Source organism: Pan paniscus, chromosome 5 (genome assembly GCF_029289425.2).
Source record: "Pan paniscus chromosome 5, NHGRI_mPanPan1-v2.0_pri, whole genome shotgun sequence".
NCBI lineage: Eukaryota > Metazoa > Chordata > Mammalia > Primates > Hominidae > Pan > Pan paniscus.
Window position 1 is genome coordinate 71,193,634 of NC_073254.2, and position 26,407 is coordinate 71,220,040.

At 38.6% G+C, this 26,407-nt stretch overlaps 1 protein-coding gene across 14 annotated transcripts in view; it reads right to left on the reverse strand.

Moving 5' to 3' along the window:
* The window catches only part of DST (dystonin), a 494,203-nt gene that overhangs the window by 262,108 nt on the left and 205,688 nt on the right, over positions 1–26,407 (reverse strand). For all 14 annotated transcript variants that reach the window (XM_024929292.4, XM_063604922.1, XM_008954352.4 and 11 more), the window contains one exon: positions 15,092–15,153. In XM_024929292.4, the coding sequence (XP_024785060.4) occupies positions 15,092–15,153 (62 nt within the window). The remainder of the gene's footprint in view (positions 1–15,091; positions 15,154–26,407) is intronic.

The window sequence follows — 26,407 nt, forward strand, 5'->3', positions numbered from 1 at the left end:
GGTCATAGGACAATAGTGGAGAGAACGTCAGCAGATAAACATGTGAACAAAGGTCTCTGGTTTTCCTAGGCAGAGGTCCCTGCGGCCTTCCACAGTGTTTGTGTCCCTGGGTACTTGAGATTAGGGAGTGGTGATGACTCTTAACGAGCATGCTGCCTTCAAGCATCTGTTTAACAAAGCACATCTTGCACTGCCCTTAATCCATTTAACCCTGAGTTGACACAGCACATGTTTCAGAGAGCACGGGGTTGGGGGTAAGGTCACAGATCAACAGCAACCCAAGGCAGAAGAATTTTTCTTAGTACAGAACAAAATGGAGTCTCCTATGTCTACTTCTTTCTACACAGACACGGTAACAATGTGATCTCTCTTTCTTTTCCCCACATTTCCCCCTTTTCTATTGGACAAAACCGCCATCGTCATCATGGCCCGTTCTCAATGAGCTGTTTGGTACACCTCCCAGATGGGGTGGCGGCCGGGCAGAGGGGCTCCTCACTTCCCAGATGGGGCGGCCAGGCAGAGGGGCCCCCCACCCCCCAGATGGGGTGGCCAGGCAGAGGCGCCCCCCCACCCTCCTGCCACCTTCCAGACAGGGCGGCTGCCGGGAGGGGGCGGCCCCCCCACCTCCCAGACAGGGTGGCTGCCGGGCGGGGGCACCCCCCCACCTCCCAGACAGGGCGGCTGCCGGGCAGGGGCGGCCCCCCCCACCTCCCAGACGGGGCGGCTGCCGGGCGGGGGCGCCCCCCCCACCTCCCAGATGGGGCGGCTGCCAGGCGGGGGCGCTATCCTGTTCTTTTTTCAACGTGCCCAGATTTCATATTGTTCAAACACACATGCTCTACAATTTGTGCAGTTAACGCAATTATCACAGGGTCCTGAGGCAACATACATCCTCCTCAGCTGACAGGATTAAGAGATTAAAGTAAAGACAGGCCTAGGAAATCACAAGGGTATTGACTGGGGAAGTGATAAGTGTCCATGAAATCTTCACAATTTGTGTTTAGAGATTGCAGTAAAGACAGGCATAGGAAATTATAAAAGTATTAATTTGGGGAACTAATAAATGTCCATGAAATCTTCACAATCCATGTTCTTCTGCCATGGCTTCAGCCGGTCCCTCCGTTTGGGGTCCCTGACTTCCCGCAACAGAGAATTATCACAGAAATAAAATTCTGTCTAAGTAGTAAAGCAATATACTGAACTGGCCTATTCAAATACCATTTTGTTAAATAAATCAAAGAGGAAAGCTCGTTCAGAAAAGCAGTTATGGTAGAAAATCACATTCATAGAACCACAGCTGGATTTACATACAGGAAAGGAAAGCCACCTTCCTAAACCGATTTAGGGAAAATATAGAAGACCATCCTGTCTTCACCATTCAAGTGAATATACACAAAACTTTCCCTTAAATATATACAAAACCTCACCCTAAGGCAGAGGTCAGCAAACTTTTTCAATACAGGGCCAGAAAGTATTTTTGGCTTTGAGGGCCATATAGTATATAACCACACATAAATGAATGGGTGTGGCTGGGTTCAATACAATTTTATTTATGAACAATGAATTTTAGATTTCATATAATTTTCATGTGGTACAAAATATTCTTCTTCTTTTGTTCTCAATTATTTAAAAATGTAAAACATATTCTTAGCTCAGGGACATTACCAAAAAAAAAAAAGGCCATGACTGGATTTGGCCCACAGGCCATAGTCTGTAGACCCCTGTCCAAAGGCTCCTTGGTTAGAATGCAAATACACTTAGGAGGAATTAGCACATTAGTCATTATCAGCCCTTAACTCCTTTAAAGGAGATGAATTATCCAATTGCCTTGCCCTGGCAAATTAAGAGTGGGAATGACTAAGTTTTTACAAAGTAACATTACCTTGTTCTTTTTTGACAATAAAAGTAGTACATGTTTATTTATTTATTTATTTATTTATTTATTTATTTTTGAGACGAAGTCTCACTCTTTCACCCAGGCTGGAGTGCAGTGGTGTGATCTCGGCTCACTGCAACCTCTGCCTCCCAGTTTCAAGCGATTCTCCTGCCTCAGCCTCCTGAGTAGCTGGGATTACAGGTGCATGCCACCACACCTGGCTAATTTTTGTATTTTTAGTAGAGACAGGGTTTCACCATGTTGGTCAGGCTGGTCTCAAACTCCTTACCTCGTGATCCACCTACTTTGGCCTCCCAAAGTGCTGGGATTACAGGCATGAGCCACCGCGCCCAGCCTAAAAGTAGTACATGTTCTTTTTAGAAAAACTTTAAAGTAGTTAAGACTAAAGGAATTATCCTACATTGTAGAAACAAAAAGCGGCTATAAAGGTAAGTAAATAGCTGAACATGTACAAAGGCAGGGAGGTGAAAGGTAGAAGATAATATAAACATAGTTGAGATCATAACATAGATAACTTCTGTGCATGCTCTGGCATCGTATAGCTCTGATTACATGGTAGACTTTCCTTCAACTCATTTTCTGTCTTCAACTCAGTAGCCTGAAAAATTTCAAATATAAAAACTGAAAGAGAATATGTTAGAAATGTATGATAGAAAATCTTATCACATGAGAATAAAATAAAGGAAATGGAACTATCTGGTTGACAAGTTAAAAGAAAAACGTGGTGAAGGAGGACAAAATAGTTTCTTCAGGTATTCAAGAGCTGCCATATACATTTTATATCATTCTGGGGGGCTGGCCCAAGATAAGTAGGTGGAAGTTAGGGTATGAGAATTTTAGACAATTAAAGAAATAGCTCAGTTATAATTCAAGAGAACCAAAAGGGTAAGTCATCCATAAATTAGAAAATAATTGACCTATAAGAAGGGCTGTGAGGGCTGGGCGTGGTAGCTTACGCCTGTAATCCCAGCACTTTGAGAGGCTGAGGCAGGCAGACCACCTGAGGTCAGGGGTTCGAGACCAGCCTCAACAACATGGTGAAACCCTGTCTCTACTAAAAATACAAAATTAGCCGGGCGTGTTGGTGCATGCTTGTAATCCCAGCTACTCGGGAGGCTGAGGCAGGAGAATCGCTTAACCCTGGGAGGCAGAGGTTATGATGAGCCAAGATCACACCACTGCACTCCAACCTGGGCAAAAAGAGCCAAACTCTGTCTCAAAAAAAATTTAAAAAAGAAGGGCTGTGAGAAAACATTTCTGCAATGACCACCAAATTAACTAGGCCCCATCCAGATCTGTAACTCAAATTAATACAATATTAATTAAATTTGCTTGAAAGCACTCACTTTAAAACTCTACTGCAGGATTTCCCAAAGGAAGATTAATAGATACTCTTTGACAAAAGATTCCAAGACCAAATGAATTAGGAAACATTGGATTAAACAGGGTTCTCTCCCACAGAATTTTTCTCTTTTTAGTATGCTAATGTGTACCATAAATCTCTTCAACCAGAAAATGCTACTTTCCAATCTCTTTGGCAAATGAAACCTTCCTCCGCTGCTCCCCCAACCCAGGGTATCCCACAACACCGGTGTTCCTGGGAACCTGATTTGAAAACTGCTGTTTCTCTTCCAAAAAACATGTTTTTATTTAATCTTCTCAACACTGGAAAATTAATTTTAAAATTCAGCAAGAAAGTATTAATCAGAAATTAAATTTGAATTCTATTTAGCAACCTGGAAGACATGTTAAAACTGCTCTATTATATATACTGCTCAGTAAAATCAAAGTGTCCTTAAGTGTGTTCCTTAAGTTTTTTACGTTAACATAAAATTAAAGTTAGATGTTTAAGACATTTGGGAACAATAACAAACTATGAGGTAAAAGAAAGGATAATATTAAAACTCATTAACTAGGACAATAGCTCTATAGGAATCATTTCTACTTTTAGAATATGCATGGATACTGATGCTGTGTCCTTCTGGTGTAACTGTACTTAAATCTAAGATAAGAAATGTTTACACTATTCTCCAAGAATTCAGTAAGTAGTATTGGTGTTTGGAGATTCCAAGTGTTGAGTTTGTTGGTTTAAAAAATAATAACAATAACACGGGAAGGCTGCTAATGCTCTTGTAGAAAACCTCAGTGCTAGAATCTCTGCTCAGGCAGGAGGTTGAAATGCTATGTTGTGGCTATGACTCTACTGGGCTACTGCTCTGCAAATTATCTAATCTCGGCTAAACTCAACTAGTGATATGATGGCTCACAAATAATCCAAACAGTCTCTGCCATGCACTCACAGCATCTCACCTCACACTGTCATATCCATGTGAAGGGGGAAAAACTAGTGTTAGAGTGGTTCTTGGCCAGACCACAGAAAACACATTCCTTATTTAGAGCTCACTGTTTAACTGGCATTCATCACTGTAATACTATTATAAAACCACTACAGTTGCATATTGCAGGCATTCTTCCCTTTTCAATATGTAGGCAATATTATGACTCAAATACATAAAAAAGCAATCAGGACCACAAGCCACTGTTAGAGAAGACAGGCGGACAAATCTGAAGCTTTTTGACAATCTTAAGGGTCTATAGATATAAAGATATATAACAGGCTGTTTTACACACACACACACTGTGTAACAGGCACTGTGTTCAAAATTCTATGTACATTATTTCATGGAATATAACCCCAGTAAGAGGGCACTATTCTTATCTGTTTTACAAATGAGAAAACTAAGGCCTAGAAAGGTTCAAAGTCATACTACTAGAAAATAGTTGAGGAGAGACGTGAGTCTAAGCAGCTCAGTCCAGAGTCTGTGCTTTTCCCCACTACACTGTGCCACCTACCCTGGGTCACAAAGTACAATGAAAGAATGTGTTGCAAAAAGTAGGAATATCTTAGAATAACTTACCACTGAGGTAGACTCCAGGTATGACTAGCTTACTACCCTGTTGACCTTCCTATGCACAGCTGACTTTTCTTCCTGAATCTATTTGACATTCCACTGGAGATTTATTTCCCAGTGGGATGGCTAATGTGCTCTATCATTCACAGACTACAGTGAATGAGGTTCCCATCAGTCTTTCTTCATGACCCTAGCTGAAACCAGCTGCTCTGGGAGTCCAAGATGAAACATGAACACTCTGGAAAAGAGAGTGCCTCGGGAGGACACACACATGCACTGGGCCCCTGGGTAGAAAAGGGTGATTCTAAGGAATGGACAAAGAAAAGGAGTTAGGTAGTTTGAAATTTAAATCTATTTGGGAATGAGAGGAGGAAACCACTCTTTCTCCTCTAGTATATGGCTTCTTGAGCACTTAACATCTGTACGATAGTATATGCATTAAATAAGATCTAGAGGGCTAGCCTGAGAACAAGACCAGTTCTTGTTCTATATTGTAACAAGTTTCACCCATTTAAGGAAATGCAATTTCAGGCCTCTAAAAATGACTTATGAAAGCTCCCATTCCATATGTTAAGAACTCTATACATATGCAGCAGCAAAAACTGACATATTAATGAATGCCATGGGTTCCTTAAATTTTAAACCTAGTGGATTTTCCAGGAGAGTTTTTTTTTAATCACAAACAAGATTACTTGAAATTTTTTGATAAAAATATATTTAAGCAAACAACAGCATCAGAATATATTAACACTGTACATCAACAGCATTGTGCCATCCAGTCAGGTATGAATTTCAACACTTTTGGAAATATGCAATAGCCTTCCCAGCTTCAACAGCTTCCCTTTGAAGTCAGCCCTCTTTTAAATGTTCACAACACAGTAATTTCTTCTACATTATATTAGGTTCAAATGACTCAGTTTCCAAACTCCTCAGCAAGTCCAATTCCTTCCCTGGAAGGAGTGGCCTTCTACCTCTCTGATTACAGGTTTCATTTCCTTTGCTATTTGTCTTTCTCTGTCAGTCCCTCTGTCAGACTAAAACTAGTCTCTGAATTCTCCCTCAGGTTTGCAATATGGTAAACCCTCACTAGAGCCTGGAAATGGGGTTTTCTATTTGATTCTATGGAAAAGAATATCTTAGACCTTCAAAGAAACCTGGCTACATCTACAATAAGACAACAGTGGTTAAGAACAGCAAAGCTAATTAGTAACTTTGGACAAATTAATTAATCTCACCTATGAATATGAGTAAACTTCCTACTACCTAGCTATAAATGGAGAAACTGGTTTATCCAGTGGACAGAACATAGCAGTCAGAAGAATGAATCCTAACTTGGACCCCACTGGTCAACCTGTTGGACTTGGGGCCTCAGTTTCTATACCTATAATTAAATAGACCTTTTTAGCTTTATAAGAAGAAAGTCACCATAAGTTTATTTCTCTTTTCCTGCAGACTAACGTTTATCTCACTCCTACCAAAGCAAGCCTTTCACTTCTCCATCACAGAAGTAATATATTATACTAGTGGGAAAAAAAGCTTTATTTAGTTTCATAATCATTCACTACACATCAAATTCCTTAGTACGGTCTGAGGAAAACAGCAGTGTATCAGACAATATGCTAGAGGCCGCAGATGCGTTGTTTCTTATAACAGATATAACCTGTCCTTATGCAGCTTTGAGTCTAGTTTTGAATAACAAACCAAGTCTAGTGCTTTAATCCTCCTACTACAGAACTGTAAAAGGAAAATAAATCTTGGGGCCCCAAAATCACTAAGCTAAAGGGAAAAGTCAAGCTGGGAACTGCTTAGGGCAAACCTGCCTCCCATTCTATTCAAAGTCACCCTCTGCTCACTGAGATAAATGCATATCTCATTGCCTCCTTTGGAAAGGCTAATCAGAACTCAAAAGAATGCAATCATTTGTCTCTTATCTACCTGTGACCTGGAAGCCACCTCCCCACTTTGAGTTGTCCCACCTTTCTGGACTGAACCAATGTACATCTTACACATATTGATCTATGTCTCATGTCTCCCTAAAATGCATAAAACCTAGCTGTGCCCTGACCACATTGGGCACATTTCGTCAGGACCTCCTGAGGCTATGTCATGGGCACACATCCTCAACCTTGGAAAAACAAACATTCTAAATTAACTGAGACCTGTCACAGAACACATACACTTCCAATGTGAAGATCTGTACAACATGATTTAGAATATGTTAGCACCACTGAACAAAGTGTAATTTTTTTTCTTCTTTGAAAACGCTTTAGAAATTACCCTTTTCCAGCTAAAACAATGACCCTCAGGAATGCTGCTTGGCTTCTTTGCATACTTTTATCTGTATCTCTAAACTCTTGCCTAGTGTGTTGATTGAAGAAGAATGCAAATAGAAATTTATGGCTACATAACAAGGCCAGGGCATACCAGCCAAGATAGAGTATATGAGGGAATGCTGAAAGAAATTAGAACACAGCAAAGAGGCCATGTGCCCTAGCATATTGCTTTCTTTCTACTTCTCTGTCTCCATTTCTTCTTCATGATTCAAGATTCTGTGTCTTTATATTGTTGCATAATGCAATGGCATGATGTAGTTCTGTGGAGCCAGGAAGGATGAAGGACTAAATCTCAGCTCTGTCAACATTTTAGCTACTTCATGTTGGGCAGATAACTTATCCTCCCTGAGCCTCAGTTTTCTCACTGATAAAATAAGGATTAAATTAGATAATGTATGTAATGTATCTAGTGCAGGGTCAAGCACATAATAAGCACTCAATAAATGGCACTGACAGTGGTGGTAGTAATAATGATAATCAGGAATAAGAAAGTCAAGAAGAAGAAAAACTATAAATTGACCACAAGATAGAACTAAAGTTATTTGAGGGAATTACTGAATAAAATTTTGGTGTTCTTAATTTGAAAAGATAGTTCACAATTTTATCAACAAACACTAAAATGACTTATAATTGCTTAAATGGCCCTCATAAGAAAAAAGAAAAAGTTTGTCTTCTTGTCATGAAATAATTTTAGGTTCAAAAGATATTTTGCTATTAATCCATTTTTCCATTCTATATAAATAAATTCTTGTTCTGTATTCTTCAAAAATGTCAATTTCATACAAGTCTCCAAAAAGGCTATAGAAACTGTTTCCAATTAAAGCAGGTTGGCAGGACATGGTGGCTCACACCTATAATCCCAACACGTAGGGAGACAAAGGCAGCAGTCTGGCCAACATATTGAAACCTTGTCTCTATTAAAAAATACTAAAAATTAGCTGGGCATGGTGGCTCATGCCTGTAATCCCAGCTGCTCAGGAGGCTGAGGCACAAGAATCACCTGAATCCAGGAGGGAGAGGTTGCAGTGAGCTGAGATCACGCCACTGCACTCCAGCATGGGTGACAGAGCCAGACTCTGTCTCAAAAAAAATAATTAATTAAATAAACAAATAAAGCAGGTTAAAGAGACATGACACCTAAATGCAATACCTGACCCTGAACTGGTCCTTGCCCTCGGGGAAGAGAGGATGATGTAAAAGATCAACAAACAAGACTGAAATACAGACATTAAAATATTATACCAATATAAATTTATGAAGTTGCTAACTGTGTGGTCCAAAACAGAATAACCCTATTCTTAGGAAATACATACTGAAGTATTTAGAGGTAAAGGATTATGGTATATATAACTTACCCTCAAATGGTTCAGATAAAAAAAGTACACACACACACACACACACACACACACACACACACACGACTGGGGAAGGGAGAATAATAAAGCAAACTAGGTAAAACATTAACAAGAGCTCAATCTGGGTAAACAGTATATCAGTGTTCCTTGTACTACTTTATTTTTGCAACTTTTTAAAGTTTAAAATATTTCCAAGTGAGTTTGATAAGGCTAAAGTTTAGGAACTACTAACATAAATCTAAGGTCTAGGGAAAAAAGTCTTATTTGTAGGTTTTAGGAACCCAAAGCAATACACTCTACCAAGCAGTATTTTTCATTAGCCCTTTATAAAGTTGATGCTTCAAAAATTCCCCTATTTTGGCTGGGGGCAGTGGCTCACGCCTGTAATCCCAGCAGTTTGGGAGGCTGAGGCGGGCAGACCACCTCAGGTTAGGAGTTCGAGACCAGCCTGACCAACATGAAGAAACCCCGTATCTACTAAAAATACAAAATTAGCTGGGCGTGGTGGCACATGCCTGTAATCCCAGCTACCTGGGAGGCTGAGGCAGGAGAATCACTTGAACCCGGGAGGCGGAGATTGCGGGGAGGCAGAGGTTGCGGTGAGCCGAGATCACACCATTGCACTCCAGCCTGGGCGACAAGAGCAAAACTCCATCTCAAAAAAAAAAAAAAAAAAAATTCCCCTATTTAATCTGAGCCCACAGATGTGAAATTATTCTCGATCACTTTGCAATGGTCAAAACCACAGAGGAAATAGAGCTCTTTTTTCTATTCTCTAAAAGATACCACTGTGTTCTCAGCTTGAGGATTTATATTTTCTTCCCGCCACCAAATCAGAAAATAAAGAACAGTGTGATTGATTTGGTGGAGTCATGAAGTCACTGACTTCACTATGTGGGCAAAGAATATCTGCGCCATGAGTAAATTAAGCTTTCCAAAGTCATGATGGAACAGTGATAAAATCTGTGATAGTCAGTTGGGTGTCTCCCATGCAGTAACCAAGTAGATGACTAACAAACAGGGTGTGTCCAACAAGGGCATCCAGGGCCTCTTCCTCTCCAAATGCATTTATGTGTCAATAAATTAAAGTTTACAAAAAGAAAAAATATTTAGACCAAATATCCTCTTTCAAATGTGAAGGAATAAATTTAAAATATAGCTGATCAGTATTGAAGAATATATTTCCACCATAAATTGCCAATTAGATGGATCCTATGCAAGGAAACCACATTATATAGACTTCTCTGGACTCCAATCTTCCCCTAAAAATCATTTATCCCCTTAAACTACTCCTCCTAAACACAGTCTCTCATGGCTCAAGTTCTAATTCCAGGCCCAAGTAAGTGATTAAAGGGAGTCTTCTAATGATAGCTGTTAACATACTTCAGAAAATAAAGTCCTTCCTTCTTTCTCTGTCCCCCACCCCATTCCCCGAGAAAAGCAAAAGCTAAATCAGTACTTAACTCATAGGTGCCATTTCTCATATTGTTGTCCTATGAATTTCTAGACAGCAAATTGCACATGATGAGTAACAACAAGTAGTTATATAAAACCCTCTAATATAAAGAGGGAGTACCTAGTGTCATAGGTAGAAGAGGCAGAAATAAATGTTGTAAATGACAAAAGAATGTCATCAATTTTATATTTTGGAACAATTCTCCAGGTAAAATTTAGCTAACTGAAGACACAGGTATTTCCAATAACAACCAGTTCTTACTCTTGTTCTGCAGTTTAAATTATGCTAAAGAATAATACATAAATGTTCCTGACACCAGTAATTTACCTAGAAACCATGATTTGCAAGGTAAATAATCTGTGTGTTAACTGCACTTTATTCTTAAAAGTATTCTGAAGAATGATGAATCAAAAGGAAAACATTCTTAATAGAACAATCAGTTTCAAGGGCAGGCTTAGTCATACAACTGAACTACCAGAACACTAAAATTTAAATACATCTGGAAAAATGCCACAGATGTCTTCTCACCAACAAATACAAGTTTTAATTAATTAGCCGATTTGCTTTAAACAAATGTAATTTTAGCCTGAAAAATACAAAATAAGGCCATATTAACTTTTTTCTGGAGAAAAGGTTACATTTTAAAAGTCCTCAGGGCCCATCCTCAAGCAGCCTTGGCCCAGGGCTGGGGTGTGCAGGGCACCAGGATGCCAGTGGGAAAGCGAGATGGAGCAGCAGTGGTTGAAGGCCAGGCTGAGGGCTAGGTGTCATGAACTGAGACTAAACAGAGTTTAGTGTTATCTGCTGGACTGTTGAGTGAAAAATATTCTCTGACCTGATCCTGAATTTTCCTTGATAATCAAAAGATTAAGAAACAGGGTCACACCACGTTACCCAGACTGGACTCAAGAGACTCTCCCACTTCAGTCTTCCAAGTAACTGGCACTACAGGTGTGCACCACTGTGCCTGGCCCAGAATTGTTTTCTTCATTTCATTTTTGGATTGTTCTTTGCAAGTGTATAGAAACACAATAGTTTGTTAAATGCTGATATTGTATGCTTCAACCTTACTGAACTCATTTATTCATTCTGGTAGTTATTATGCTAGGTTCCTTGAGATTTTCTTTAAACAAGATGCTATCATCTGCAAATAGAGATAGTTTTACCTCTTCCTACTCAGTGAAACCATCAATAAGAGATTGATGTGTTTCATTTCATTTTCTGGCCTAATGCTCCTGATTCTTTTTAATTTTGTATTTCACTGTTTGGATGTATCATAATTATTTTTACCAATCTCTTATTGATGAACATGTAGGTCATTTCCAACCTCTTGCAGTTATAACAGTGCTGCAATAAATAACCTATTACATACAGTCATAGAGTAATATTTCTCAAACTTTTTGGTCTCAGGATTACTTTACCTTTTTATACATAAGTTGCAAGTTTGGGCTTAGAAAGAATTTAATAATCATGAAAATTTTGTTTTCTTATAAAGTTGCTTTAATATTTGACATTGTTACCCTATCTAGATATTTTAAATGATATAATAAAACAAATGATGTCACAAATCAAATATTTAACTTTTTAAACAATACATTTTTTTTTTTTTTTTTTTTTTTGAGACGGAGTCTCGCTCTGTCGCCCAGGCTGGAGTGCAGTGGCGCGATCTCGGCTCACTGCAAGCTCCGCCTCCCGGGTTCACGCCATTCTCCTGCCTCAGCCTCCCGAGTAGCTGGGACTACAGGCGCCCGCTACCACGCCCGGCTAATTTTTTGTATTTTTTAGTAGAGACGGGGTTTCACCGTGTTAGCCAGGATGGTCTCGATCTCCTGACCTCGTGATCCGCCCGCCTCGGCCTCCCAAAGTGCTGGGATTAAAGGCGTGAGCCACCGCGCCCGGCCAACAATAATATTTTTAGAGATTGCTTTTTTCTGGATAAACAAGGACTTTTAAAACAAAGAACTAAAAATCTTGAAATTTTTAATCAGGTTTCATGTTCCTAATTTTAATGGGTTCTAGTTCACAAGTGCTAGTTAATTCTTCACTAATCAGCCAGATGAAAGTGGAGATCAAAAAGGACCCTCTTCTAAGGAAGCAGCATATGCAAAGCTTAAAGATAAATGAGACCATGGTTTGAAAATACAGAGTGGCATACACTTGGTTAAAAGCAATTTGATCATCACAACCATTTGGCCTAAACAGCCATTTGGTTGAAAAGGAATATCCCCCAGTTATGGCTTTTTTTCAAGTATTGCTAATTTTGGTACATCATGGGTTGTTTTTCAAGCTTCTGTGCCAGAGTTTTCAGGAAAACTTTTTCTAATAATTGCTTTTGTGTTTCTAACTGATTTTCCAAAAACATTTATAATTTTGACTTTTTTCCTTTTAATGAGCATGCTTTTGAAATAAGCAAAAACCAACAAAAGAAACTGTATCAAAGAGCAAAAAAATCCTCACCAAATATTTTAAGAAGAAAATATTTATGCACATAAATATAACAGTAACTTATACAATCATTTAAAAGCTCCACAATGTTTACTTTTGCCAGTTATATAAACTTTTAAAAATTGACCACACCAGTATCAACCCTGAGCACTGTGTATATGCTTTTTTATAGCTACATAAATCACAACTTCCTAAGTCACAAAAATTAGCAAATAGTTGAAACAATAAGGTAAGAAAAGTAAACACAACCCCACATCCAAGGGGAACCTGCTGGGATCTCCAACCTATTGCAGTGCTCAAAGAAGTCAAACACTGGACACAGTGTCTCATTCGAATTCATATTCTCATTTCGCAACTTCAAGTACAGCTCTACCAGTAGCAGCTGTGGCAAGTTTCCCCTACTTTTAAATGAGGGAACTGAACCAGAAGATTTTGAAGATGCCCTCCAAGTGTGACTCTAAGTAAAACTAACTTTGAGGTCCAAAAGCTGCCAACCTTTCAGAAGTAAGATGAGTGTTCACTGACTCCCTTTCTGTGAGAAGAATGTGTGGGAGAAGAAGAAAAGGAGATTTAAAAAGGACTCCAGGCCCCCAAATCAACCTTTAAAAATCTGTGGAGGGGTAGGCAGGGGGCAAGGAGAGCACAGCTACAGGATTACCACAGGTAAGCCATTCTTCAGTGTCCCAGCAGGACTCTAAGGTAAAGAGGCAACACACCTATCAATCTCCTCAAAAAGAGTCTGAACCCCAAACTGTAGCTTTTTCTAAAATGAATAAACTAAAAGGAAAAGTACTTGATGTAATAAAAAGAGACACAGATAAGGGAAGCAGATGGGCACCAAAAGCAACTTACACTTAACTTCACAATTTTGTCTGACACCTTCCAAGTCAATCCACCCTTCTACACCATAAGCTCTCATTTATAGAGTGCCTAACAATATGCCAAGTACTATGCTTTATGCTTATTTAGACTATCTCATTTAAATCCTCACACCAAGCTGGCATTACCACCATTTTACAGATGAGGGCATAAAGAGATTAAGTTCACACAAATAATGAATTGCAAAGCCTGGACACACCACCATTTACCTGACCTCAAAGGTGAGGCTTCTTCTGCTCCTCTGTTTGGTGTGCATGTCACAGACTGATAACCTTGCAAAAGATGTTTTCCTTTCAAAGCTAATTTGTTCAAAATTAACATAATATACCTTTTACAAAAATGAAAAAAAAAAAGAATCCAGTAAAGAAAGGCCTGTCTGGAGACTAACCTCTCAAGCACCTCACTGTCCAAAGGAATAGAACAAACAAGAATAGTTCTTGGAGTCACAACAAGGGTGAAAAAAACAGGGGGAAATAAGTGAATAATATTAAATTTAAGTTAACAAGATAAAAATTTAGAAAAGGCAAAACTTTTAAGAATTATTTAAAAGATAGGGAACACGTCCCTAGCCTGAGTCAGCACTCCAGGCAACTTATTACAGTATCCACACCCCAAACTTTACAGAGTGTCCTAGCCTGTAAGGAAGAGATCCTCTCCCATAAAGTATGTGCAGAATGAAAGAAAAGCTTGAGAGAGGACAGATGAACTGCCGCATGCTGCGTCAGAATTCACAATATATTTCCTCACAAAGCAGAGGGTTTCAACCTTTTATCGCTTGTGATTCTCAACCAGAGAGTGCGTGATGTGCCCTCCCTGAGGGATATTATCAGAATTTGAGAAAAAGGTTCTGTCAAGTGGTGAGAGAGACAAGACTGACACACCTCTAAGGTAATTCTGATACACCCATGAAATAAAAATCACTTTTATAGAAGATGACTAAACGCTATTTACATTATTGGTACCACTCTTAAGCTACATGATAGTTTAAGTAAGATTTGTTGGCTAGCTTAAGAATACATAACCACATTTAAAATAACATTTCTATGTGAGAAAACTCCAAATAGAAACATGACCTATTTCAACTTTAGGGCTCTCCTTAAAAGGTGGGAGAAAGGGGAAGTGACCAATAGTTTATTGTGAAATCCTAAGGGTTCCTTACACAAGATTTACAGAAGGGCTTCAATAGGGTCCAATAACTCCATGAAATTACATGCAAATTTTGTGTTTATCTATTTTCTGGATAGTTTATATTCTCAAAATTACCCATGGTACACAAGTAAATATTAATTTAAGAACCATAACCATTAACTGCTTCATAGAGAAAGTTAGACATAAGCACCAATCACTGGATTAAATTAAGTATAAGAATAAAATAAGTCTAGACTTCTGTCCCTACAATATCTTTATTCTCATCTAACCTTCTGCCATCCACATAAACCTGAGGCCAGAACTTGGTTTGAATCTTGAGAGAGAGAAAAAATCTTACTAAGAAATGTAGCTTTTCCATGCACTAACATATAAATATTTACAGATTTCTGAAACTCCTGAGATTTTATAGATTCCAATAGTAACAGGTTTTACTAACGTCACAGAATGCACTGAAATCACTGGGTACTTACCTATCCACCTCCATCATTACCCACCGTCCACACACCAAATAATTATAGATGCCTAAAATGCATGCAAAATTCTCTAGAATTTAAACTTTCAAGATGATTTTCAAAAGTTGTGCTTCAGAGCTATATAATCAATTACTGCAAAATAAACTGAAATATTCCAAACAATTCCAGGAAGTGAACGAAATAAAAACTGACCTTCATGAGATGCTGATTTATCCATTTTGTAAATGTTTTCTTCTGAACTTTGTCCCGTTCATCTGGAAGGAAAAAATATATATAAAGATAAGGTTGGTAAAATCTATGAATAGATGACTTTGTGATCATGAATATAAACAAAAATGAGATATTTAAAAGATATGCTTCAGTGTATTCAGTTTCTTGTTAAATTTTGGCAACTTCAGGCTATCTGTAAGAAAGTGTTTAAAGAGCTGCTTGTCAGGTTGGTCTCTTCCCAGTACTGCATTTACCAATATTCCTCCATTAAACAAATGCCCTCTGCCCCTCTGTCCCACAACCCCTCATCACCACCACCACCACCACCACCACCACCACCACCATGAAGTTGTCTAACGTAAGCCTTGTCCTTGCACTGAATTTCCCAAAGCACTTTACCATATGTACATCCCATTTGCTCTTCACAGCCATAAGAGGAAGGGTTACTCCCATTTTGTAGAATAAGAAACCAAGACTTAACGAGGATAAAAGACTTGTTCATGATTACCCAGCAAATAGTTTAAAGTCTTGACAAAAGGCAAGGCCTAAATTGAGACTTTTTGGCTTGAAGTAGACTCTGGCCGAACATTAATTATTCTGCTTAATTAATATTAAGTAGTAATTTATTATTATTATTATTTGATATGGAATCTCACTCTGTCACCCAGGCTGGAGTGCAATGGCATGATCTCCACTCACTGCAACCTCCGCCTCTGCCTCCTGGGCTCAAGCAATTCTCCTGCCTCAGCCCCCAGAGTAGCTGGGACTACAGGTATGCGCCACCATACCCAGCTAATTTTTTTGTTTGTTTTTTTTGTTTGTTTGTTTGTTTTGTATTTCTAGTAAGGGTTTCACCATGTTGGCCAGGCTGGTCTCGAACCCCTGACTTCAAGTGATCCGCCCACCTTGGCTTTCCAAAGTGCTGGGATTACAGACGTGAGCCACCATGCCTGGCCTATGCTATTTCTTTCCTAGATTCCTGTGTTGAACTGTATAACAAAGAAATGCCCCAACTAGATCTTTACTGTGGACAGTGATCCTGCCCTGGTTCCTATAGACAGCACAAAGAAGAGTGAGAAAAGTTTTCTTCTGATTTAAGGAGAAAGAGCAATTGGAATGCTGTGGTTCATCAAGTTATTATTTCAAAGGAGAATGATAATCATCCAACACCTAAAGCTAGCATTCAAAACTGTATTACACTATCTTCTTCCTCCCTACTTCTAGACAGCAATTCCTTACTTTCTTATTTCCTTCTTCTCTCCTTTCTGCCTCCAGGGCTACCTCTTTCTCCTTCCCTGGTGGTCTTCTTTCCTCTTCTACCACAATTCAGATGTTCTCCATCCTTTCCCTGGGGGTAAGATATGTCTCAGTCTCTTTCTTCATCTCTTTTTCTCCTCATTCTTCATTCCTAACCCCCTTTAAACTATTGTAATATAACTAAAGTTTCTTTGAAAATGTTTGTCCTATTTATTAAAAGTATTTATGTTCTCTAGAATAACTTGAATGTAAACAAAAGTATATCAACTGGGGAAAATATACGCAATATGAGACAAATGTTACTATTATGAAAAAACAGCAAGAAGAAAAAGATTAACATTTTAATATATAAGCGGGCAAAAACAGACAGTTAATCAATTTTTTAAAAAGTAATGCCCAAGGGTCAGGTGTGGTGGCTTATGCCTGTAATCCCAGCCCTTCGGGAGGCCAATGCAGGCAAATTGTTTGAGCCCAGGAGTTGGAGACTAGCCTGGGCAACATGATGAAATCCGTGTTTACAAAAAAATACAAAAATTAGCCAGACATGGTGGCATGCACCTGTAGTCTCAGCTACTTGGGAGGCTGAGGTGGGCAAGTCATTTGAGCCCAGGAGCTCAAGGCTGCAGTGAGCCATGATGGCGCCACTGTACTCCAGCCTAGGTGACACAGCAAGACCTTGTCTCCAAAAAATAATAAAATAACAATAAAAATGTAATGCACACAGGTACTCAATCTCACTAACAAAAAATAATAATATAAAGTAACACAGATAAAGCTTTCTAACTTACCAAATTGCCAAGATTTTATTTTTTAAAAAATTTCATGTTGAAAAGGACACAAGAAACAGACACACATATTGCTGATGAAAATGTAATTTAATTTAAACTTTCTAGACCTGCGTTGTTCAGTACTGTAGCCACTAGTTACATACACCTATTTAAGTTTAAACCAAAGTTAATTAAAGCAAAATAAAATTAACAATTCAGTTTCTTTGTTGCACTAGTCACAATTTAAGTGCTCGACAGTCACATGTAGCTAATGGCTAACATATTGAAAAGCACAGAAATAGAACATTCTAATCATCACGGAAATTCCTATCAGACAGCACTGCTCTAGAACAAAGCTCTACGGGACAGCGCTACTTTAGAATAATTTGATATAGAATAATCCCATCATCACAGAAGTTTCTGTCAGACAGCACTGCTCTAAAACAAAGCTCTACTGGACAACACTGCTCTACAACAATTTGTTAATATACATAAAAAGCCCTAAAAATACCTACGACTTTTCCCAGCAAATCTACTTCTAAAATCTATTCGAAGTTATAATCATATTATGTACAAAATGTAACTATGAGAATATAAATCAGAGTGCTTACAATAGGAAAATAAAAATTCTGAAAAAACACAAATGTTCGAGAAAAGGAAATAAGGAAATTTTAGTAAAGTGATACAATGGTCTGTTCAAATTCAACTTGTTGTAAGACTACTCAGTGATAGCATTATCATTTAGAGTTCTCCTACTTTAATGCCAATAAGAATGGAGGGAGGAACATATAACGTACTTTTTATTTCATAAGCATTTCTTCTCCAAAGTACCTCATTGAAACACCTTCCATTTCCTATCACTGTCAGGGAGAAAAAAAAGGTACTTATATATAGCCCATCTTTTGATTCTGCCTATAATACCTTTTCAGTGCCCCCAACTTCTAATCTACTTCTTATTTAAAAATTAGATAAAGGGGTGCAGAAAGCATTCCCAGACAGTAGAAGTAGTTTGCTAATTCTGAATATAAATGCTCAGAATTTATACTAAAATTTTTTTTTGAGACAAAATCTTGCTCTGTTGTCCAGGCTGGAGTGCAACGGCATGATCTCAGCTCACTACAACCTCCGCCTCCCAGGTGCAAGCGATTCTCCTGCCTCAGCCTCCCGAGTAGCTGGGACTACAGGCATGTGCCACCACGCTTGGCTAATTTTTTGTATTTTTAGTACAGATGGGGTTTCACCGTGTTAGCCAGGATGGTCTCAATCTCCTGACCTCGTGATCGGCCCGCCTCAGCCTCCCAAAGTGCTGGGATTACAGGCGTGAGACACCGAGTCTGGCCTGGTTTTATCTTTGTTTTGTTTGAGACAGTCTCGCTCTGTTGCCCAGGCTGGACTACAGTGGCACAATCTTGGCTTACTGCAACCTCCACGTCCCTGGACTCAAATGATCCTCTCACCTCAGCCTCCCAAGGAGTTGGGACTACAGGTGCATGTCACCACGCTTGGTGAATTTTTGCATTTTTTGCAGAGATGGGGTTTCGTCATGTTGCCCAGGCTGGTCTTGAACACCTAAGCTCACGCCATCCACCTGCTTCAGCCTCCCAGAGTGCTGGGATTATAGGCGTGAACCACTGTGTCTGACCCTAAAATTATTTTATTTGCCTCATTCCAAGTGTAAAACCCCCAGGCACTTTGCTTAAAACTGCTATCAAAAGCAATGATATTAATAATTATGAACCAATAATATTATCCACAAAATATTTATTAATTCCTCTATTGGCCCCTTAGGGGCATCATCTATACCTCATTCATCTTTGTCTACCACATACTAGATGCCACAAAGCCTCTATGCTGCAATGCCTCTATGCGCTCAACAGATAGATGCCCATTGTGTGAAATAATTTTATTTCAGGAAGGACAATCCAACTGAGGAAAACAATGTAGAATTACTTGTATACATATATACAGTAGTATATACAACTATATCTCTTAAAGCAATAATGGTGTCCTAAATGTCTTTCGGCCTTGCTATTCCTAGACAGTTCAAAATGAACCTAAATTACCAATTTGTTGGTAAAGCAAGAACAAGGAAACAGAAACAATTTACTAGTTCTCTTCACTGATAAGTGCAAATTCTGTACTTCCTTCATTTACTCACTCTTCATCCTAGCATCTATCTGGTCATTTAATGAGTCCAGTGCTATGGTGGTGCTGGTGTCAGAGGGGTGTGAACTAGAGCAACTCCATCTTGAATAGGAGCTAGGTAAAAGGAAGCTGAGACCTACTGGGCTGCATTCCCAGATGGTTAAGGCATTCTAAGTCACAGGTTGAGATAGGAGGTCAGCACAAGATACAGGTCATAAAGACCTTGCTAATAAAACAGATTGCAGTAAAGATGCTGACTAAAATCCACCAAAACCAAAACGGCAACGAGAGTGACCTCTGGTCGTCCTCACTATGACATTCCCACCAGCGCCATGACAGTTTACAAATCCCATGGCAATGTCAGGAAGCTACCCTATATGGTCTACAAGGAGGAGGCATGAATAATCCACCCCTTGTTTAGCATATCATCAAGAAATAACCACAAAAATGAGCAACCAGCAGCCCTCAGGGCTGCTATGTCTATTGAGTAGCCATTCTTTATTCTCAGCTCGCTGCAACCTCCGCCTCCCAGGTTCAAGGGATTCTCTTGTCTCAGCCTCCTGAGTAGTTGGGATCACAGGCATGCGCCAACACACCTGGCTAATGTTTGTATTTTAGACAGGGTTTCGCCATGTTAGCCAGGTTGGTTCCAAACTCCTGACCTCAGATGATCCTCCCGCCTCGGCCTCCCAAAGTGTTGGGATTACAAAGTGTAGGCCAGGCGTGAGCCACCGCACCTGGCCTACTTTCTTAATAAACTTGCTTTCACTTTATTCTGTGGACTCACCCTGAATTCTCTCTGGCAAGAGATCCAAGACCCCTCTCTTGGGGTTTGAATCTGGACCCCTGTCCTGTAACACTGAGACCACCAGGCTGCAGAGAAAGCACTAGTCTTGGTTTCTGAAGCTCATGACCTGGAGAGGACACCTGACAGAAAGGCAGTGTGGTAAGCACACCAGTTGAGAGAAGTACATGGCACTCACCATGTATGCAAGCACAAAAGAGAGAAGGACCAACTTCATCCAGGGCAGTCAGGTGAGGCTTAAAGGACAGGAAGTAGGATAGCAAAACAGAAGCCAGCCATGTGTCAATTTCTCCACTAAAAAGAAACTCTGACTTAATCATTTAACATTGAAAGAGCCTTGGTTAGGACCCAACTCTTATGTTTCCCTACAAGGTTGCTTCCACTATCCCCAAGATACTGTCATTTTTCAAATGGAAGTGCTGACCACATCTCAGTCACAGACAGGGAGCTGGGGAATCTGGCTCTGTGATGTGATGTGAACTTTGGACAACTGATTGCAAACAATGGAAGTTCTGTGCCAAAGTCTAGCACTCATATCACATTTTCAGCAGTGATGTTCTAAGCATCCAGCAAAAAGAAAACAGAGTAAATGAAAAAAATTACTTCCTAGGTAATATCCATATTATTCCCATTAAATAACAACCAAGGCCCCTGATGCTAAATCCTCAAGAAAAAAAAATTAATAATATATTAAAAATCTTTATAATTCAAGAATAGAGTTTCCATATAAGTCACAAAATAAATTTAATCTATTATGTGTATTATATAAACTATTTTCTTCTTGGGTACAAAAGGGTTAATAAAATAGATTTCTTCTTTTCTAAGTGAATAAAAACTGGTACTATAGTTCAAGGAACATGAGGTAAAACAGATTCTATAGATAAATTGGCTAATTACTTACCAAAGCAGTATATTAAGAAAGCTGATTTAATCAAATAATTTACCTCTAAGTACAGAGGATAGGTTCATAACTATACAAAGGTTCTTTTGATCAATGAGGTTTTGTTGTTGTTGTTGTTGTGCTAGATGCTCAAAAGCACTGCTAATAACATATTTCGTAGGTACTACTGAGGTAATATCTAGGAATTATGATCCGTAACTAAAGTACATAAGATACAAAGACTAAATAACACACATAATTCATAAATTCTGATACTGTTTTCTAACACGAACAACCTAAACCTCTTCTTTTAAACCATGATCAACTTAAATGAGTCCCATTCAAATACCAAAATATGCTCTTTAACATGAGAAGGTTTCCACAATGCTACAGGAATGAGAGAAGAGTTAATGTGAATTTTAAAGGCTTCAACTTTCTTCAAGAGAGCAACCTAGAGTCAGAGAATAATTTAAGTCTGGGAAGACTTTGTAAATCACACCACTTTCCATACACATTATTTCAAAAGGGAGTTATTTCAAAAGGGAGTATTCCAGATTACACCATCTAATTTTCCAATTACAAGTCTCATAATGGTTCCTTATTTCATTTCAGTTAGAGATGTCTAACACTGAGATTTATATTTAGAGCAATGTTGCTACAGCAACAAAAAGGGAAACTCATTCCTGTGATTTTAAACAATTGAACTTTTATAACATTCCTCTATTTGAAAATTATTTCATTTATAGATTAAGTTTTCAATAAAAATATATATTTATATCCCCCTTATAAAGTGTAACAGCTGAAAATATGTAACGACAATGAAGACAAAGAATAACAGAATTGGGGGGGAATAAACAAATGCAAAAAGAGTACTGATTATTACAATCTATATTGACTGGTTTTCGGTGAAATCCAAACAAAGCTAAACTCACTCAGTACCACACACACAGTAAGTATTGAGATTATATAAATACATATTCTGTGGACAACAATAGGCAGGGGAGTTCTCTCCAGGGAGCCTCAGAAGTTGTCCTGATTTCAGTACAGGTTTTCGAAAGATGCCCGACAATCAGCTGAACTATCGCCATGCAAACCAAAGCAGGTAGTGCAACTTTCCCTTCCCAGTTCTGAAAACATGAAAGTGATAGTATATGTGATACTACTAACCCATACAGCACATCAGTCCCACCAGCTTTGCGTTCCAATCTTGATCATTTTTCATGAGCTGCCCCATCATTCTGCAGGAAATCTGTGCAGCAGTTCCCTAAACTCTCTCCGTACAAACTCTGATGTGTCAGAGTCCTGTTAACTTTCTATGTAGAAAAGAAAACACTGACTAGACACTCCTACTTGCAAGCTGAAAACTAGTCAACACCTCCTTTTAAACAAATATTAACAAAGCCAGACTCCTCTACTATTTTTGTAGGGGATATATACAACTGTTACTAAAAAGAAACCAAATTGTCTATTTCTTCTTTTCATTTTAAAGTTGTTCTTAAGAAGTCCTTTAAAAAAAGTTTTAATTCCCTTTTTTTGTTTTGCAATGAGGCGAACCAATAGGATGTTAGATTTCACAGCTGAACTAACTCATCACATTCTCTCTTCTAACACCCCAGGCAGAATTTCCCTGCAATAAAAAGAAAAAAAATCCAGCCTAACTTGTTTAACTTATCCCTGATATGTGTGCTAGTAACATGATTTGGAAGGATCACCTTTATAGGCTAGACATACATCCTTCTGGGAGAAAACCACTTTTGGGTATTTCTTTATGTATGCCTTATGGATAAATTTTCATTTGGATTTCACAATAATTCTGAGTTGGGTAGTACTGTCCTCAGTTTAAAGCTGTGAAAATTAAAGCTGTAGAGATTAACAATCTAGCCTAAAATTCCACAGCCAAAGTGGGATCTTAAGAAGTCTGATTCTAAACGTTTATGTCATCAAACAACAGAACCCCTAATCTAATAATGCAGGAAAAGCAAGGTGCCTCAAATTTAGGAGCACTTCACTTCTAAGTATGAATAAATGAATAATGAAAAGTCAAGACATAAGAACCCTTGTTCTAAACAAGCAAAAGACAAACTATCTTTGGCATTCTTATGCTTGTCTGAAACGTTAGACCAATAGACCTTCCTGAATAGAAACTGTACACACAGTTAATTCCAAAAAAAAAACAAACAAAAATGATCACTACTTACTTCAGCAATAGAAAACCACCATTCAATCATACCACAATACTGCTGGATTAACAGTTGCCAAGATGCTTTAAAACATCTTTATGTGATTTTCTAACCCTATTCTAAATATACTGTAAATGAATAAATTGTACCAGATCCTGCTGAGAAGTTCAAAGTATCTGCTTAGTAAATAGCCCTTCTCTTCCTATCTCTCCTTTTCCAATTATCTTTAGAGCCCTTGCCTCCGCTACATGAAAGCCTAAGCCTGTCTATTTCACTGAAACCAGAATGATGATAATAATAATAGCAAACACTTAGAGAGCACTTATTATTTGCCAGATGTTGTTCTCAATTACACACACACATATATAACACACACACACACTGCACATTATACTCATAACAATCAGTGAGATAACTTTCATTTACAGATGAAGAAACTGAGGCACTTAGAGGTTAAACAACTTGCCCAGGATCACGAAGCTACCAAGAGCAGAGAGTGCAGTTTGTAAAAGCCTACTCAACATTATAATTTCATACTTAGGAAATAAAATTCTAACTTTTAAAAAATGAGTTAAAAATAAAAAGTAAAGCTTGGGCTGTGCATGATGGCTCACGCCTGTAATCCCAGTACTTTGGGAGGCTGAGGCAGGTGGATCACCTGAGGTCAGGAGTTCGAGACCACCTGCATGGTGAAACCCCATCTCTACTAAAAATACAAAAAATTAGCAGGGCATGGTGACAGGCACCTGTAATCCCAGCTACTTAGGAGACTGAGGCAAAAGAATTGCTTGAGTCCAGAAGGCGGAGTTTGCAGCGAGCCGAGATCACAGCACTGCACTCCAGCCTGGGCGACAAGAGCAAAACTCTGTCTCAAAAAAAAAAAAAAAAAAAGTAAAGCTTGGCCCAATTGTTAATGGTGGGAATCCACAGAAGATGAAATTTACCTTCTGTAGCTTAATGACTCTAAAGAGTGGAGGGAGGGGAGCTGCAATGCTTCACTAAGAAGTTACATCAGAATTTAAGGCAGGGATGAGATTTCTGAGTTTCAGGATCAGATGTGAATTTTAAAAGACGGAGAAACACTTTGAAAAAGGCTGTATCTCAAAAAAAAAAAGGTAAACATTAAGTGTTAGAGTTGTGTAGAAATAATATGGAGGGAGAAGAAAGGACGCTAGTCAGTTTCCCCATTACTGCCTGGAAATAGCTCTGTGGTACAGCACAGTAAAAATATTGCAAGTAAACAGCTGTAAGATTGTTGGTATTATAGAAGAAAGAAGGAAGGAATAGTTGGGATCGTTGAAAAGATCAGTTCCTGAAAAAGATGGACAATGGATGGTTGGTGAACAGGGAGCTGGGTGAGAACAAATCAAAGAGGCTGCACATCACCACCCTGTAGAATCCCATCTCAAACCACCTGTGAGCTATCAGCTCACACCCAATCATCAGCTGACAGCACTGCCTCACTCTAGTAACACCTCACTTGCCTACCTGATTTGACCTTCAACCACAGAAATCTCAGCCAACATTACTTGGTGACTGGAGGTTGTAGCTGCCACGTAGTTGAAATGGGTAATAGGAAAAAGTTCCCACTCTCATTTTAATTGAAAAATCTTATCAAATGTTCATTCCCACAGGAACATCATTATGGTTTATTTCTATTAGTATAGACATACAACTGATGTTCATGTTCTAGTCAATCCAACTTTCATCCACTCGTCTGTGACTTACCTCTGTGGAAGGACGGACTTAGAGGAAGCTACTTAATAACTCTGAGCCTTAGCCACAGTCCACTCCCCAGCCACTCGCCCCTCCACCCTACTTTTGTTAAAAGGAAGGTCCTTACCAGGAAAGTTATCAGATAAAATTATTCATCATTAAGAAAAAGTTTCCAAAATATTTTAGGACTCCATAGGTGAAAGTATACAAATGCTGTTATTTCCCCGTAATTTCTTAGCTTAGTCACTACTGCAAAGTCCCACATACATAAAGCCTACAGTTGGTCTCACAGTAATAAATATTGTCTGCCTCTGTTTTGGCAACAAAAGACTCTCATGTTGCTGCATGTACAAAGAAATATTGTAAGGTGTTAAGAAAAGCTTTCTTCTTGCACATTTCAAGAGAAGTGTGGAAATAACAAGTCCAACACACAGCTACAGTAAAATCTTTGGATTTATACTACCTGGTAGTACACGAAGAAATTATACAATATTAGAAATAAGACAATTCTTAAAACAAATGGAACCATTTAAAAATATAGAAAATAATGGTTTTAAAATAGTTGGGTGGGAAGAATATTTCAAAACAAGTTATGAACCAAAAAAAACTAAACAAAACTATCAAATTTGACAAACCACTGATATAACAGCAGACACTGTAGACAAAGTTTAAAAACTCACTAGAAGAAAACATCTGCTATATACGTAAAATATACATCAATAATATCCAAATAGAGTAATAACTCCTATTAATTAGTAAGAAGGACAGCTCTTCCTAAATTACAAATGATGTGAGCATACAATTCATAGAAGAAATGCAAATGGCCAACAAAAATATGGGGTAATACTAAAGCATCTTTCTAATCAAGAAATGCAGATAAAATGATTTCATATTGGCACAAATTTGTAAGAATGATAATGCTGAATGCAGAGAAATAGGTAGTCCCAAGCTACCGTAATGTGGGTGTGTAAAATGGCAAAGACTTTTTTATTTTTTATTTTTTTAACAGACAGGGTTTCACTCCATCATTCAGGCTAGAGTACAGTGGCATGATCATAGCTCACTGCAAACTCAACCTCCTGGGCTCAAGCAATCCACTCAACTCAGCCTCCTGAGTAGCTGGGTCTATACAGGCACACCCCACCACCCCCAGCTAATTTTTAAAATTTTTTGTAGAGATAGGATCTCCCTTTTTTGTCCAGACCGGTCTCCAACTCCTGGCCTCAAGCAATCTTTTAGCCTTGGCTTCCCAAAGTGCTGGAATTAGAGGTATGAGCCACCTCACTCGGCCACAAAGACTCTTTTGAGAGCAATTTAGTAGTGTCCACTGTAACTTAAAATCCATATACTTTCTGAACCAATAACTCTACCTGTACGAAACAAATACTTGCTTATATATGATTAGCATACTAAGATGTTTACCATAGCAAAATATTTGAAACAATTTAAATATCAGTCACCAGGAGACTAAATGAATGAATTATAGTTCACCTTTCACCTATCCTATAAAATTTTAATAAAGGAAAATCTGCACATAGTAACATAAAA